This window comes from Pteronotus mesoamericanus, unplaced genomic scaffold, assembly GCF_021234165.1.
Source record: "Pteronotus mesoamericanus isolate MK-2021 breed Mesoamerican mustached bat unplaced genomic scaffold, CSHL_Meso_final contig_182, whole genome shotgun sequence".
In the NCBI taxonomy this organism is placed as follows: Eukaryota; Metazoa; Chordata; class Mammalia; order Chiroptera; family Mormoopidae; genus Pteronotus; species Pteronotus mesoamericanus.
The window spans coordinates 4,809,313-4,825,859 of NW_026555078.1; the positions used below are offsets into that span (position 1 = coordinate 4,809,313).

At 52.4% G+C, this 16,547-nt stretch overlaps 1 protein-coding gene across 1 annotated transcript in view; it reads right to left on the reverse strand.

Moving 5' to 3' along the window:
* The window catches only part of RIN3 (Ras and Rab interactor 3), a 108,885-nt gene that overhangs the window by 51,618 nt on the left and 40,720 nt on the right, over positions 1-16,547 (reverse strand). Inside the window, exon 3 of the mRNA XM_054567115.1 lies at positions 16,067-16,184. Within this exon, the coding sequence (XP_054423090.1) occupies positions 16,067-16,184 (118 nt within the window). The remainder of the gene's footprint in view (positions 1-16,066; positions 16,185-16,547) is intronic.

The window sequence follows — 16,547 nt, forward strand, 5'->3', positions numbered from 1 at the left end:
AATAATAATATCATCTCCCATTTATCAAGTATCTATTGTGTACCAACCTCTGTATATTGAATCATCACAACAACCTCCTTATCCTCATTTTGTAGGCAAGTAACTGAGGCTCCAAGAGGTTACGTAACTGGCCCTTGGCCCACGGGGAGCCCCTTTTGCTCAGGAGAGGTGTGGCGTGGCGGGGGGAGTCCCAGTGCATCGGCCCCTGCTTTGCTGGACAGCTAGCAGAGTCACCTCCCTATGAGCCGCCCCCACCAGGCCCCGTGGTACCCTCGGAGAAGCCTTCCCGCGCAGGACTCCCATCCCCTCCCTCTGGCCCTGGGCCCGCCCCGCTAGAGAGCATGATTACACCGCATCCGATGCGTTCACAGGCCTGACTCTGGCCCGAATGAAGCCCCCAGAGAGCAGGGGCCAGGCCTTCCTTCTCTCTACCGTCCCAGGGCCAGGACCTTGCCTGGATCAGGCCACATGCTTAACTCGCACTGTCTCTGAACCGCGTGTGGGCAGTCCCGTCTGGAGCAGCCGCCACCACACTGTCCAAGGTGTAATAAATGTTCTGCGTCTTGGACGGTGTGCTTCCATATTTAGCAATGTGTTGATGAGGATTTAAGCTGTCTGGGAACAGGAAGGCAGAACAAACTGTCACAACGCATCGGGACTTTGCCTGGGAACTATTTATAGGTTCAGATGCCAAAACAGAAGGGGAGACATTAGACAGATGTGTGAGTTGCCAAGCGGAGGGAAAACTGAATAGAGTGTAAGGAGACAAGGAGGTGTTGGGGAGAATGGATGGGGGAGGGGTGGAGGAGGAGATGCTGAGCAGGCCCGCCTTCCCCGCCCACCCCGCCCCTCCTCACTGGGGGCCTGAATTACCCACAGGGGGCCAACGGCCAGTCTGGGAAAGCAATCCGGCCGCTCCTCCACTCACGCTCCAGGGGTGAAGGGTGTCTTTGACTGTACGCGTCACCAAGAAACATTTTGCATCTTGGGGATCAAAGAGAGGAAAGGGAGGTGGCCCGGGGCACCACCTGATGGGGACAACCGCCCCGAGCGCCACAGGGGGATCCATCAAGAAACAACCCAGAAAGCAACCCAGCTTCAACTTCACAACCTTACAAAAAGTCTGTCCCACCCCAGAGTCTGGAAACTTTTATCTGAGGTCTAGACGAAGGTGACAGCCACTTAGGGGCTGTGTGACCCAGACCGGGTAAGTGGCTCACCAAAGGTCACAGAGCTGGGAAGCGGCAATGGCGGCGCGTGACCGCAGGCGAGCCCGGTGCCGCCACAGTCTGCGCTGTCACCCAGCACGCGGGCCACTGGCTGTCAGGCCCTGCTGACCAGCAGAAATGTAACGAGAGCTCCACGCGCAAGTTTCCACTTTCTCATAGTGGCGTTAGAAATAGCCAACAGGCATAGATGCCAGTGATCTTAATAATACATTCTATTTAACCCAATATACCCAAAATATTATTATTTCAACAAACCATAAATATAAAAGATAAATAATGAGACATCATCTTTTTATATTTTCACACTAGGTGTTCAAACCTGGTGTGTATTTTACACAAACAGCGCATCTCATTTCAGACTCGCCACATGTCAAGTGTTCAACAGCCACATTGGGCTTGTGGCTGCCATGCTGGACAGGAGACTCCTTAAGCGGTGTCCTCAACCAGGGGCAGATTTGTCCCTCAGGGCACATCTGGCAGCGTGGAGACATTTTAGGTTGTCACACGTGGGTGGGAGCAGAGGCGTGGTACTAGCGACATATCGCGTGTAGAGGCCAGCATGCTGCTGTGGACTCTAGAGCTCACAGGGTGGCCTCCCCAGAGAAGGATGACCTCGCTCCACGTGCCCAAGTGCCGGGTTTCCGAAGCCCCGTGGGGCGTGGCTGGGAGAGCCTTCTGCTCCTCGTGGCGCTGACCGGGCCCCTCGGTACTATTCAGGTGGGGATTGTTCTGGTCCACAGGGTCCAGAAGCCTTCACCTGTGCCCAGTGCCTTGGCAGGAACAGCTGGAAGGCCGGACTCCGCCGGGCCCTCCTGGGCCTCTCTGCCTTTGGACTTCATACATGGCCACTCAGGCCTTCCGGAGCCCAAGCAGAGGCTGCCAGTTCTCTTAAAAGGTACACACAGGCCTGACCTATCATCACTTTGCATTATTCTATCGGCCAACACAGTCCCAGGTCACACAGATTCGAGGGGAAGGGCACAGACCTCAGCTCCTGATGGGAGGGGTGTCAAAGAAAGTACAGCCATCTCTCATCTGCCACGTGATAGTATTTACATTCTCGGGCTGATATGCAGAGTAAATGATTAATTCCTACAAAGTGCTTGGCAAGTGATTACTATTAGCATCCTACTTCCTTTGACTCTCACTGTACCCAACTAAGGCTGGCATCCAGCAAGTTCCCAATAAATAGCATCACAGCTCAGTAGAGGAAGAGGCACATGGAGAACATTCTAGGTTGGGTCGCCCACGGAAAGCTTCTTGTTCCTTTTCCTGAGCCACATTCTGCAAACTAGGGATCCACCTGGTGTCCCGAGACAGTGCTGTGAAACGGGGTTTGGAGGGATCCCAGGAGAGAGAGCAGAACCAATACAAATGCCACGCGGTCTGCATTTGCCAAGGCCACCCACAGGCACCTCTCCACCAGTCTCCCAAACTCGTATGTGACAGATGGGGAAACGGAGCCGGAAAAGGCTCACCACACGCTTGCCCCAGTTCAACCAGCGAGCGAGCGACAGGCTTCAAATCCAGGTCTGCCGTCTGCTGATTCTCTCCGCTACAGCCACTGATGCTGGTTTTTCTCAAAGAAAACCACCGAAAATGCTTAAGTGTATCCCCTCATGGCTGACAGGGTTTTGGCCTTCGGGACCCTGATGTCAGTTAGAAGGAGCCTCTCAGGCTTCCCTCTAGGAGGTACCTCATGATCTTCTGTCACCCTGGTTTCTCTGAGAGCCTATGCTACACCGTTCATACCACCCGCAATTCCAATGTATGTCCTGTTTCTGCAAAGACAGAGCCTCCCTTTTTCTAAAGATACGTCTTTTCATGTAAAAAGTATAACATGAATACATACATCATATCTACCCATACATCACACTTTCATTTGCAAACTGCTCACCTACATGTCGCCTCCCGGGGGTCCCGTAAGGTGGACATTACTGTCCCCACTTCATAGATGAGGAAACAGCAGTGGGGCGCTGCTCCATGGTTAACGACAGACTCTCCAGGGGAAGGAAGCCCCGACTGACAGCATTTGTCAATTCCCATAACGTAAATACTCCCACCAGGCTGACTGGGGGAGCGGCGGGCACAATGCGCTCTCACGGGCTGGAACGGCCAGCTCCGGCATGCCACCAAATCCACGGCTCAGACACATGTGCACTTCCAGGTGGCCACGGAGAGGCAGCACCATTAAGAGTCCTGAGGCTCAGGTGACCCCACTGGCTCGAGGGACCCCTCCTCACCAGCGTCCTTGACGGAGCTGTCGAGTCCTTGTCTCCCGACTCTCTGTCCAGCTCTGGCGCTGTGCAGTGAGCACCAAGCCCTGGGCTGTAATCTTAGCTTAGGCCTCGGATTCTGAGGGTAACTCCGACGCTTTTATGTTTATGTGAGCTCGGCGACTGTCTGCTCTACCTCCCTCTCTGGCGTCCTCCACCTCCCCTGACTTGGACAGCCACGTGGATGAGGACCACAGGGGCCCAGCCCAAAAAGCACCTGGCCCTAGGTGAAGGCACCTGGAAGTGGCACTGACCACCCGGGTTCACCCGCAGTTCTATCCTTGGGCACAATTTCCTCAGCTGAAAATGGGGGTCCTCGCTCCTGCTCCCTAGGGCTGCGTGAAGACAGGAGGAGCAGATTCTATGAAAGCCCACCCGTGCCTGGCACATAGTGAGTACCCTCAGTCCGGGGCAGAGGGCTGGGCAAGATTCCACGCGTAAGGCCTAGTTATTGGGGAACTGGGTCTTACCTGGGATGACAACATCACTATGTGAAAGGAACACCCCAGCAGGGGAAGTTTCACCGGGCAAATTCCCTAAAAGTTTCCTCTGTGAAAACCAAGGCCAAGATGGCAATAAGCACAATGCAGCATGTGTAACAAGATCGGGGCTGCTGATAAAAGCAGCACAGGCTGATCACTGATTCTCAACAGATAAGAAGAAAGGAACACAAAAAGCTATTGTACAAAGACACCAGTCCATTTGTATGGAACTTTCCAGAAGGTCCCACCTCTGGCTGCTTCCTCAAGTAGTTGGGGCCAAAGGAGAAGTCGATGGGACAGGCATCCCAGGAGGCTAGCCGGGCCCCTGGACACTGAGCCACCTGCATTTCCCGGCTGTGGGGAGGCTGTACAGTCCAGGTGCTTTGGTCAGGCAAACGAAGAGGGGCACCTTCTCTCTGTGTGGGGCCTCATCCTTCCCAGGTGCTCAGTATCCATCTCTTGCTGGGTGAGGTCAGGGGTTCCTTCTCTCAGGAGGCCCAGAGACACTGAGTGACTTGCTTAAAGTCACAAAGCAAGTGACCGAGGGAGCCCGACTAGAACCCAGTTCATTGGCACTTATGGAAGGCTTGGCAAAGCTCCCGCCGGCCCTGAGTCTGCTCACTTGTCCACATGCGGAAGCCACCTGGAAACTCCCAGGGCAAAGAAAATCTGGGAGGTGCTCGAAGGTCACAACCGGCTTCCCCTTTTCATAAAACCCCCAAAGCTGAGTCACCTAGAAACATCTCCTTAGGAGTCCTGAATGTGGGGTAACCCAGAGCAAGCCGAGCCTCAGGACAGGGGCCCCTGACAGCCACAAAGCACTTAAAAAAGCACTTTGCCTTGTTTCTTCCATTCTTGCCCCAATCAGCTACCAAGCGAGCCTTTTAAGAGTAGACTCTGGTCTCCTCGCAGCCCGGGGCTCAGGGGACGCTAGTTTACGTGCACCCGTGAATGCAGGCGTGCAGCAGCACCCCGCGGACTGTGGCAGTTCCGCCAGGCTCTAGATCTTTTCACATATGTTCTCGTATCTGCCCCTCTAACAGTTTCCTTGGAGGTGTGGTTCACCCACTTGTGGTGGACGAGAGAGAGGCCCAGGGGTCAAAGAACTTGCCTTAAGTAAGCAGGGCTAGTTAGGCAGCAGAACTGAATACTAATCCAGGTGTCCTGACCCTAAGACCCAGGCCAAGGCGGAGGGCGGGCAGTCAGGGAGAGGCAGGGGCAGTGAAGTGTTTATGAGCACCTACTGTATGCAGTTCCACTACGATCATGTGTCCATTTCACAGCTGAGAAAACCAAGGCTTAGTGAGGTAGGAGATTGAGCAGCATCACCAGGATGGCAGAGCTGATGAACGGGAGGGCTGAGATTTGGACCGGGCTCCACTGGGTTGTGAAGCCCACCTTCTCAGTCCTTTCCGACCAGCTTGTCTCTCTGCTCAGGCGGGAGGGGCTGCCAACCAGCCGATCGGTGGCACGGTGTTTGCTGAACTCTTGCTACAGGCCCTGCCCTCTGCTGGGCTTGGGGGGCCTCAGATGGTATATCAGACACACACACTCTACCTGCAGGAGCTTCCAGCCAGCGGTGAATGAAGGTGTGAAAATAGGAAACAGGCAAGGAAGGATGAGACCTGGTAGGCCAAGGGGAGCAGGGAGCCACAGCGGCGCCGGCAGAGGCGGGGTGAGTGTGGGGAGTGCCAAGGTGGGGCGGAATGGCGGCAAGGCAGCTCCGGATGGGATGCTGGGGTTAGAGCTCTGGCAGGGGGCCCTCCGCTGCGCGATAACCCGGGGGAAATTGTCCCAAACAGGTAAGAACAGGCAAGGGATGAGTCCTGAGAGTTCCCTGTCCACCGACGTCGCCTTGCTGGGAAGTCAGAGGGCCTGGGAGGGGGCCGGGCCCAGGGAGGGTGCTGGCAGTTGGCAGGAGCCTTCAACAGACCGGGGGCACCCTCCTCCGGGGTTTCAGGACGGCCAGGACAAACTGCATTCCAGCGCTGTAACACAGGTACTGTCGCTTCCATCCTCCTTGGAACGCGCGCCGCAGGAGCACGGCTTCTGCGCGGTGCTGGTCTTTCACAGGTGAGCGTGAATCTGCTTGCTTACTGCTGGAGAATTTCCAGAGAGCAGGCTTTCACGGATGGGGCAGAGGGAGGAAAGAGCAGCTCGGAAGGAGGGCAGGAGTCCCAGGGGAGTATTGAGCTACGATAGTCCAAACCCAGGAGGCACTCCGGCCTGGACCCTGACCCTTGACCCCTCGGTAGTCGCCTCCAAAAGAGGGGAGGCTGCACGAAGCCCCTGGTGCTCCGAAACAGCTGAGCTGGATGTTTTCCCATTAGACGTATTTCCTGAAGCTGTTTTAAAGCCCCTGAAGGTGGCTGTCACTGGCTGAGGCCACCCACTGCGACCTCCAGCTGGCACAACACCCTGACCTAATACCTAATTCCCTCATCTTCCCCCTTCTCTTACCTCTGTGGACCTTTCTCTCATCTCTGTCAAGACATCCTCCTGTGTCCCATTTCCTCGGTACTATACAAACTCTGCGTGGTGCCTGGGTTCAGGCTTCCCAGACAGACAATGCTGCACCTCCGCCTTCTCTCAAGGCCTCGTCCCCCCACCCCCACGCGGCTTCCTCTCCCGCGGGCAATGGCCGCTCCAGGCCCTGCTCCTCTCCTTGGCCTCGCTGGTCCTCAGCCCCTCTTCCCAGGCAGCCATCAAGGCTGTACCTTTGGCAGGTCTCTCACACTGAGACAGGCCAGCAAGCCAGGACACGTGGGAGAGGGAAACTGAGACAGGGAGCTGAACAAACTGGCCGAGCAATTTACAGCCAGCTGTAGAAGGTTGCCTCCCTAGAGATAACATCTAGGCTTCGGCTGAATTTCAGCTCCAGGCCCAGAAGGGCAGCCAACCCAGGTGGGCGATGCCAGGATCAGCTGCAAAGACTAACGACAGCCCATTCCCCGCCTCCGTGCTGACCAATCAGTGGAGACCATGACCCTGCAAGCGCACACCTGGAGAGCTGATGAATATTCTGCTGACACCCTCCCCTGAGATTCCTGCCTACAAGAAAGAGACAAAAGCCGCAAGACAAGGGACCCAGCCAGCATCCCTACTCTGAGGAGCATGCTCATACCATTCCCTTCCCCTCTTTTTCCCCCCCAAAGGCACATGTCTCCTAAATCCTAAGGTTCACTACGAGACTTGCAACCAGGGGAGCAATGGGCAGCGGCAGCTTGTCCCAGGCTAACCCCCCTCAAACCTGTCTCCAAGGCCCCCTCTTCTCTGCCTTCCCAAAGAGCTACGGCAGCCCAGCCTCGGCTCCTGTTCCTTCTTCCATGCTAAGCCCTTCCTCACTGTCTCACTGTCCCCAGCTTTAATAAATGTACCCTCAAAGTCACCTGGACTCGTGTTGTGAAATCTTTCCTGCACGAAGTCAAGAACCCACACACGACACTGGCCCTGGGCAGACCCACTCAGGGCCAGGCCTCTGTCCAGTAACAAAACCCCACCCTCCTCTTCCTCGGTCCTTCCCTGGCACAGCTGACTGTCCTGTCCATCAACCACACAGGTGAGCTCACTTCTAAATCATTGATCTCTCATCGGGACACTTCCTGTTCAAACTCTTCTCATGCCTTCCATGACCTGCAAGCTAGATCCCTAATACCTGGGGTGCTTGTCAAGGCCTTTGTGACCCACCTGAACCCCCTGTCCCCAGCCTTGCCTTCAATTCTACCTCCAGTCACCTCAGCCCCAACAGCGTCAGCCCACCCTTTCCTGATTCTTTCCTGTCTCTGAGCCTGATGGAGGCTGTGGTCTCAGCCGAACATACCTCATCCCCATTTTCTCTTTCTCACAACGATTTCCCATCTTCAAGGCTCAAGGAGTTGATCTCCCACAGTTGAAAGTAATCAATTTTAATGGCCCAAAGCGCACAGTTACATTCTAGCACTTAGGACAATCTAGCTTGCATTTTTGGTAGAGAGAGAGAGAGAGAGAGAGAGAGAGAGAGAAAGAGAGTCTCCCCCACCAATCCAACATCAGGGAGCCAAGTCTTACAGAGCCCATGTGACGTGTGTTCCTTCAGAAGCCATTCAGCACATGCAGAAGGAGCTCGGGGATACTGCAGGTGTCCCCAGCAAATACTGTGTAATAAAGTGGGTCCCACCAATCTTTTGTTTTCCCAGTGCATATAAAAGTAATGTTCGCATTATACTGTAGCCTATTAAGTGTGTAATAGCATTATGTCTAAAAAGTGTATATAACCTTAATTTAAAAATATTTCATTGATTAAAAATGCTAATTATCATCTAAGCCTGTTAGAAAGATGGTACCAATAGACTTGCTCATTGCAACGTTGCCACAAACCTTCAATTTGTAAAAAACACAGTATCTGCAAAGTGCAATAAAGTGAAGCACAATAAAACGAGGTATGCCTGTATTTAATTGGTTGTAAAGATTTTGACGTGTTTAATAGTATGGAAAAAGCTCATACTAAAAAAAATTTTTTTTAATCCTCCCCTGAGGACATTTTCACATTGTTTTTTTGTTTTGTTTTGTTTTGTTTTGTTAGAGAAAAGAAAGGAGAAACATCGATAGGTTGCCTCGTGGAGATCACAGGCACCCAGACTGGGGATCGAACCCACAACTTTTCAGTTATGGGACAACGCTCCAGCCACTGAGCCACATCAAGAGCTCCACAATAAAATGTTTAAGTGAACAAAAGAAGGCTAAAAACTACAGGGACCACTATGATTCAAAAATCTATTAAAAAAAAAACAGCAAAAGAAATTAATCAAAGTCTTACAATAATACATTCTTGGAGTTAAATTATGCAATAATGTATTTTTTTCCCCCTTGGGCCAACACCAATTTTGGAGGCTGAAAAGGGAATTGTAGAAAACAGAAAGAAACAAACTCTGGTAAGTTTTTAGCCCAAACCTCATGGGTAATAATCAACGTGAGATAAGAAATCAACTTCTTAGAGTCTGAGGAGCAAGGTGTTACAGGAAATGATGGTTTTGAGGTGTAAGTTGCATGCTACTCAGTCCCCACAGCTAATTATAACTGCGACGCGCAGGCGCTGCAATAGCTTTCCCCACTAAATGTCTCCATTTTATCCGGGAGACAACACTGTGATGTTAGAGGGTTACTCCAATTCTGACATCAATTCCCATGTAAATGGTTTTCCCCCACACCAAAAGCAATTCTCAGACACGAGCTTGGCAGGGGGTGGGAGTGGGGGTCCTACGATTCAACTCAGTTCTGACATTCTTTACCAGGAAATAGCATCAAGTCCTGCAGGTTAAGGGCTCCGTCCTGCAAGACTGCCTCCCACCCTGCCCCTTCAGATGCCAACTGCGAGTCCAGCTTGTCACCTGTGCTTGTAATCAAGCAGCTACAGATTACAGTTCCAATGACCCTCTCCTTGGGTCCATTCAATTAATTTGCTAGAGCAACAGACAGAGAAGCATCTTATTTACTGGATCACCAGCTTATTATAAAATGATACAACTCAAGAACAGCCAGATGCAAGTGATGCATAGGGCAAGGTAAGTGGGAAGGGGCGTCCAGCTTGCACGGGGCCCTGTGAACAGTTGCTGACGGCCCTCTCCCTGAGTCTCCACATGTTCATCAACCTGGAAGCTCTCTGAACCCGGTCCTGGGTGTGTAGGGAGGCTTCATTCCACAGGCATGATTCACTGGTGTTAGCAACTGACTCAACCTCTGGTCCCGCTCCCCTCCCTGCGGTCAGCAGGGCGAGACAGAAAGTTCCAGCCATCTAATCACGCGGTGAGGCCCCCCTGACAACTGGTCCCCATCCTTAGATGTCATTAACATAAACTCAGGTGTGGCTGAAAGGGGCTTGTTAAGAACAACAAAACATCTTTATCGTTCTTATCATTTAGGAAATTCCAAGGGTTTGGGGCGTTCTGTGCCAGGAGCAGAACAAAAACAAAACACAGTATTTTGCTGTGTATAATGCGTTGACTAAATACAAAACAGAACAAAAACAAAATACAGTATTGTGCCGTGTATAAAACAGTAAATTGCTGTGTATAATGTTTTAGTGCTGGTTCCTACGTGTAATTCGTCTTATATGTGGGAATTAGTACTACCCATGTATAATGTGCATCCTTATTTTTCCCTCAGAAATTTGGGCAAAAGGTGTGCATTATAAATGGCAAAATATGGCAGGTATTTCTTTCAATATCACAGTTATGATGCTGTTGAGTGCTTCCCACACGCAAGGCCATACTGTCCCGTGTCCCTACATGTATTCACTCATCGATCCTCCTACAGCAGCACTGCAGATGAGGAAATTGAAGCACAGAGAAGTTAAGTAACTTGCCTGGTGTCATGCCGTGACAGAGACAGAATAAAGACCTAGAACTATCTGCCTTTCCAAAGCTCATGCTCTCAAAAGAGGGCCCCATCAGCAAGAGTGCCAAACTCCCCACCATGCCACGCTGCCCCCGGACAGAACAGAATGGGTCAGTTGGTGAAAGGGTCAAAGCCAAGAGCACCAATGCAACTGTCCCTTGTGGACGCAAAGTTACTCTGGGGGACACTCTGACCAGCTCACACATATAGCTCTCTACTCCCAGGAGGATTCATCAAGAATTCCCCCCCTCCTTGGTTTAAATAAAAGTCCGCCCAGTCCAGTGGTGACCACTATCAGTGCTTATCAGCGCCAATCAGCATAGCGTTCACCAAGTGCCCGAGAGGTGGGCTCTGTTCCCAAGTACAAGTGTATCTCTCAGCTTCAACCGCTGGGCCTACGACCACAGGCCTGAGAGTGGGAGGTGTGCTCCGGGCAGTCAGAAGTCCTAACTGAGCTGGCCAGGGCTCCGCCGGGTAGGAGGGGACAGCCAAGGAGTGGAGAGGGCTGCTGGGAAACTAGGGGCAAGTGGCTCTGACCAAGCGTCCACAAGTCACTTCCCGTAGGGGCTAGATCACACCATCTGCCACTGTCTCCTGATTCTGCTTCTAGAGATGGGGCCCACAGTTGGTTTTCTTTTCTTAGTGGCCAGAAGAAAAATGCCATCACATGAACCCATCACCGTCACCATCTTCGAGGATGCAGATTCATGAAAAGGGAGCTAGTGTCTCCTGACCGAGTGGTTAACTGCAGCTTTAAGGGGCGTGGCTGCGGCCCTGAAGCTGGCCTGGCCACCACCCATCCTGTCTCCTGCTCCTTCGTCCCCTGTGTCCCCTGCCCCGACTCATGAATGGACACGAAACATGATTAGTAGAATTATGTCTCTTTTGCTGGTTCTCTACATACCCCCCGCCCCCACACCTGGTCTCTGAGGGTCCCCATGAAGCTAAGTGGTGATTCATACACCACAAAGTCCTGTGGTCACCTTAGTGCAGCCCGGAGGAGAGCTGGGGATGTAGCAGATGGCAACCCTCATTCAAAATAATCATGACCCTCCCTGCCAATCACATGCTGGTGCGAGGATAATACTTCCCATCCCACTGGTGTCTGGCCTGGTCATCTGACCTGTTTTGGCCCATTAGATGTGAGGGGACATGGCACCTGCCCCCTCTGAGTAAACCCTTTGAGAGCCGTTGTGGAATTCTGCCACCTGTCTTCTTCCCTCTGCCCCCAGGCCGTGCTGCTCTTCCAGCCTCGACTGCAGAATGAAGATGTTTCTATAAAGAGCCTCAGCTGACACGTAACGAGTGAAAAATACACCTGCGTTACTTTGCATGCAGTACTTTGTGTACATACACAGCCTGTGTGCAGTCCGTTGTAATTTAGGGATGTTATTGCGGCAAAACTAGTCTGAGGGTTTTGCAAAGAAGCTGAACAAGGAACTAGAGGGCAATCCAAGCCACAGACGCATGGAGTTGGTGCAGGGGAGCCTTCCTCGTTCAAAGCAAGCAGAGTGGGGCTACGGATGAGGCTGACCACCCACTTGTGGGAGATCCCCTTGTCTCCTTCCTTGGCCTCAGCTCTGCGCGGGGAAATCCAACAAAAGGCCCCTGTTCCAGGCCCTGGGCCTTACCCTTGCCCACTTCCTCCTCAGGCCACCCGCCACTGCAGCCACCACAGCTACAGGAGGACTCGGGAGGGTGGTGGCTCCTTCCTCCAAGAGGGGCCACAAGGCAGGCACCCATGTACTCAGCTGGGATTTACCCAGAGCCTTGGGACCATGTGAGTAGGCTCATTCCATTCTCCTTTTGGCTTAATCCAGGAAGCCAAAAACCAGGAAAATTGACAACAAAATAACAACACTATTATAATCTTCTATTGTTCTCTGGGTACTATCCTAGACACTTTATTATCTTTTTTTAAAGCTCTAATTGGCTTCACGGAGCTACTCATGAATTGGGCAGCATCCTGTCTAGCATGCAGAAATGTGCTCCTCTCCTAAGCACTTTAGAGACACGAACTCCTCCCAGCACCCTATGAGGAGGCACCATCATCATCCCCATTGGAGGGCCCTGGTGCCCAAGGTCACTGCCACGCAGGTAGTAAACGCAGTGTTGAGGCTCCAACACAGGCCATGTGGTTTCTGTAGTCTGTGCTCCACCATGATGCTAGAGAGGAAAGACCGAACAGGAAGACAAGGAAAAGGGAAGGCCCAGGGGGTCCTTGTGGCAAAGATACTTGTTACCTGCAGCCCCCCTGGTATTGCCTGGGTGTACCAGGGAGGCGGCACACCTCTGGGGTCAGAGGAGCGGGGAGCCGTGAAGCAATGCAAAGGAAGCGCACAACAAAACACATGCAAACTTACAGACAGTCTCTGTGCGGTTACAGTGAACCATGATGAGGAGAGCTACGTCACAGAGAGGAGTTTTGGGTTGGGTTTTGATGGTCTCAGCAAAGCTGGGAATTGAATTTTTTTAAAGTTTAAATTAAAGATGGAAAACGAGATTCTGCCACATGGTGCCGGGCAGTCACAAACCCAGGGAAGTAAGCTGCCTCCACCCCCAAGTGCCCAGGTTTGTCCCTGGGTCTCCTAATCAGAAGTGTGACATGCAAGCAGACGCGGCACCTGGTTCCACTGGGAGGCCCTGTGCCTGCTGCCTGACCAAGTTCCAGGGGCCAGGGGTGGCTGGGGGTGTAACTGGGTTGGAGATGCCTAGAAGTGACGCCCTGGAGACTTGGGCGGAAAGTTAGGAAAGAAGCGTAGGGGCAAAGGAGAAAAGCAGAACTTCCAGACATTCTGCTGGTCCAGCCTGATTGCCTCTTCCTCCAAGAAGCCTTCCGATCAGTCTGACCTTCAATAAGTCTCCCTCCTTCTACTTCTAGAGTTCTTGTTGACCTGTAACAGGCTCAGCACATCACTGCTCCCCACTTTCAGCTACGCTCCTCATGTTGGTGTTAAAATTTAAGACCACTCTTGGCCCTCGGGTTTCTAAGGGATGGCACCTAACTCGTGCCTGGGCAGGCACGTACGTCCCTGAAGCCTCGTTACTCGCATGAGGAGGCAGGACTACACAAGTCCATAAGCAGATAGGCTGATGCCTGCTCTCTCCCAGGCCCTCAAGAGAGCACCCAGGGTCTCTGCAGCCCCAGAGGCACCTGCTGAGAATGGCTGAGAAGGGATCTTGGAGAGCAGTAGGCGCTCTAAACAACGTCACCCCCTCCTGCAGTCAGTAGAGGGCGCTAAACATTTGGTCTGGGAAAACTAGATTGTTTCCTTACATCCCTACACTTTGTTTCCCGCTGGACACTGAGAGACAAGGGTCATCAAGTTTTACTAGATACATTAGCAACCCTACACACTCTATCACTTTAGAGTCCTAGCAGTTCAGCAAAATTCCCACCCTCTGCTTCTGTCTGGAGACGCGTCTGGACCACATTTCCCAGTCTCCCTGACTGTGGGGTATGGTCATGTGACTGAGTTCTAATCAATGACAGGCAAGCACAGGAGACACACCCAGCTCCAGGCTTTGGTAAGATCCGCCCAGGAGCCGCCTCCAGGAAACTGGACGCTGTGTGCTCAAGGTGGCACAGCCTCCGTGAGCCAGGGCCCCTGAGCCTTACCCACAGACCAGGAGTCCTGACGTGAGTGGGAAACCACCCTCTTCTGGGTTTAAGTCATTACACTCTGCCATTATTGCAGCAGCTGGCTAATCTTCGCACTTCCACGTTCTCCATAGCCTGGCTCTGCGTCGGGCAATCACCCCGTATTGTTTATTTATTGTCTCCTTCCTTCCCCCAAACGTAAGCTCCGAGAGGTAGGGACTGGCTTTTGTTCCCTGCCGTGTCCCCAATGGTAGGACAGTGTCTGACACAGAGTGAACACTTCATAACTATCTGTTGAACACAGATAATGAGCGAATTATGTTTTGCCTGTTTTCTGCGAGTCCGGGTCTCCATAGAAAGGACCCCTTATGGCAAGGGCAGGCACCTGCCTCTGCTTGCAATTTCTCCAACTCCTGAGCTGGAAAATTAGCCTTTAACTGATACACTCATCCTTCAGGACCCAGCCTGCGTTCCCTCCTCTTTGACACCCTCTTGGAATCCTTCCCACCAGTCACTATAGTCAAGCTGCTAAATCGCTAAAACCAAGTAGGCTGAGGCATGAGGAAACAATGCTATTCTTCTACCTAGCCCGAGAACTTATGTTTTTTGAACTTTCCAGTCCTGCGTCAATGCCGGGATAGGTATGTGGACACATGCCAGACCTCCAGATCACCTTCTGATTATATCCTGAAGGGCTCATGTGTCCAGACCACCTGACGTCCACCAACATCTGTCATGCTGGCCACCCGCCCTCCAGATCGCCTAACGTCTGACTGATAACGGTCCTGGACCAATCCCAGCGCCAAGAACGCAGGACAGATCAGCCTCAGGGACGCACTGCAGATTTCCTTCTTTTTTGGAACGCTTCTGGGTTTCTGCCTGGCCTCTTGAATACATCTCTGTCACTTCTTTCTAGAGTCTCCAGACTCTTTGAATTCACTTGACACCTGTATCTTCTGTGCCGCTTGGCCAGGCTCCCTTCGCAGCCACATCTGTCACACTACACCGCACAGCAAGTACGGGTGCCTGTGTTTCCCACCCACCGTGTCTCCCACCCTCCAATTAGACCAGGGGGCCCCTGAGGCCAGGCTCTGTCTTATTCACCTTTGCATATCCCCAGCGTCCGGCATAAGGGTCTCTTAAGAAACAAGTATTCCAAAGGAATAAATACTTAACATAGTTATGTAATATTTAATTATGTAAACATAAATTATTTAAGCATATAATATATAATTTGTATAAATATACTTATATTATGTACTTATAATACTTACGTAATACTTAATAAGTGTTTCATTTGAACTGTTGTCCCTCTGCTGCTAACCAAGAGTAAAAAGCTTCCCACACACCCTGGATCGGCTTAGAAGAGGATCTAAGATGGTACCTGGAATATTCTTCCGAGTGTCTAACAGGCTTTTGGGCCCTCAATTCATGGCATGGCCCCCGAGAGGTGGCAGAAGCCCACACACTTGCCCTGAGCACCTGTACAAACCCACCCTGGAGCGGGGCCCCCAATCACTTCTCCATCAAGGGCCAGCCCGCTCCCGACGGCCCTGTGCACACATGGGATTTCTGTCTCTCAGAGCGCTTGCCCACTGGACCCTCACCAAGGTCCTGGGATCCAGGCAGGACGTGACTGCTACGTCCACGTGACAGATGAGAAAAGAGAGGCTCGGAGAGCTCCAGTGACTTGTCCAAGACCATGGCTCGAGTGTGCTGAGCCGTCACTAGAACCCAGGTGCCCAGCCGTGTCCTCTTCATGTCTCCCCTCTCTCCAGCCTGAGCTCACAGGGGGACACCTCGCCGCAGCCACAAGGAAGCAAGGCCAGCCAGCAGTGACGCGGAGAGCAGAAACTGACATTCGCTCTGTGTTCTAAAACCGAGTTCAAAACAAAGCTGGCCAAATAGCTTCAGGGCACAGAAAGCTCGCCCCACCCCACCGCTTCTAATTCTAACCTAGCCTGGCCTGGCTGGCAGGAGTGTCTGCCTGTGGTTACGGGGTGTAACATCTGCTGCTGCTGCTGCTCCTGCTGCGGCTGCTGCTGCTGCGGCTGCTGCGGCTGCTGCAGCGTAGTCGCAGGCCAGACTGGAAGGGCAAGTACTTACTCGATTTTTCTTCTTTAATGGTGTATTCGAGCACCTCGGATGAGCTCTCATTCAGCGAAGGAAAATGGACACAGAGCACCAGGTGCTGCAAGCAGCCATCTCGGCGAACCAGGAATGTCTGCGACAGAAGAAGGAGAGCTCCGTGAATCAAAGGCTTGGGTGGAGGTTAGAGGGACAACAGAGAGATGGAAGTCATCTGGAATGTTCCAGAAACAAGGAGGCGGGGTGGGCAGTCAGGCATCCCTCAGGAGAATGTGGGGTTCTGTCCTAATAGCCATGCGTCACTTGGCCCATGTCTCCCCCCACCCCTCCCCGACTCCTGAGTCTCAATTTCTCATTTGCTCACAGTGGGGTTCAACTCAACTGATATTTCTGAGTTGTAGACAGAGTTAGGCAAAGGGTACTTCAAATGCCGATTCCTGTGCCCCACCTTGGAGATGCTAATTCAGCTGGGGAAGGAGGGGTCCAAATTCAGCTGATT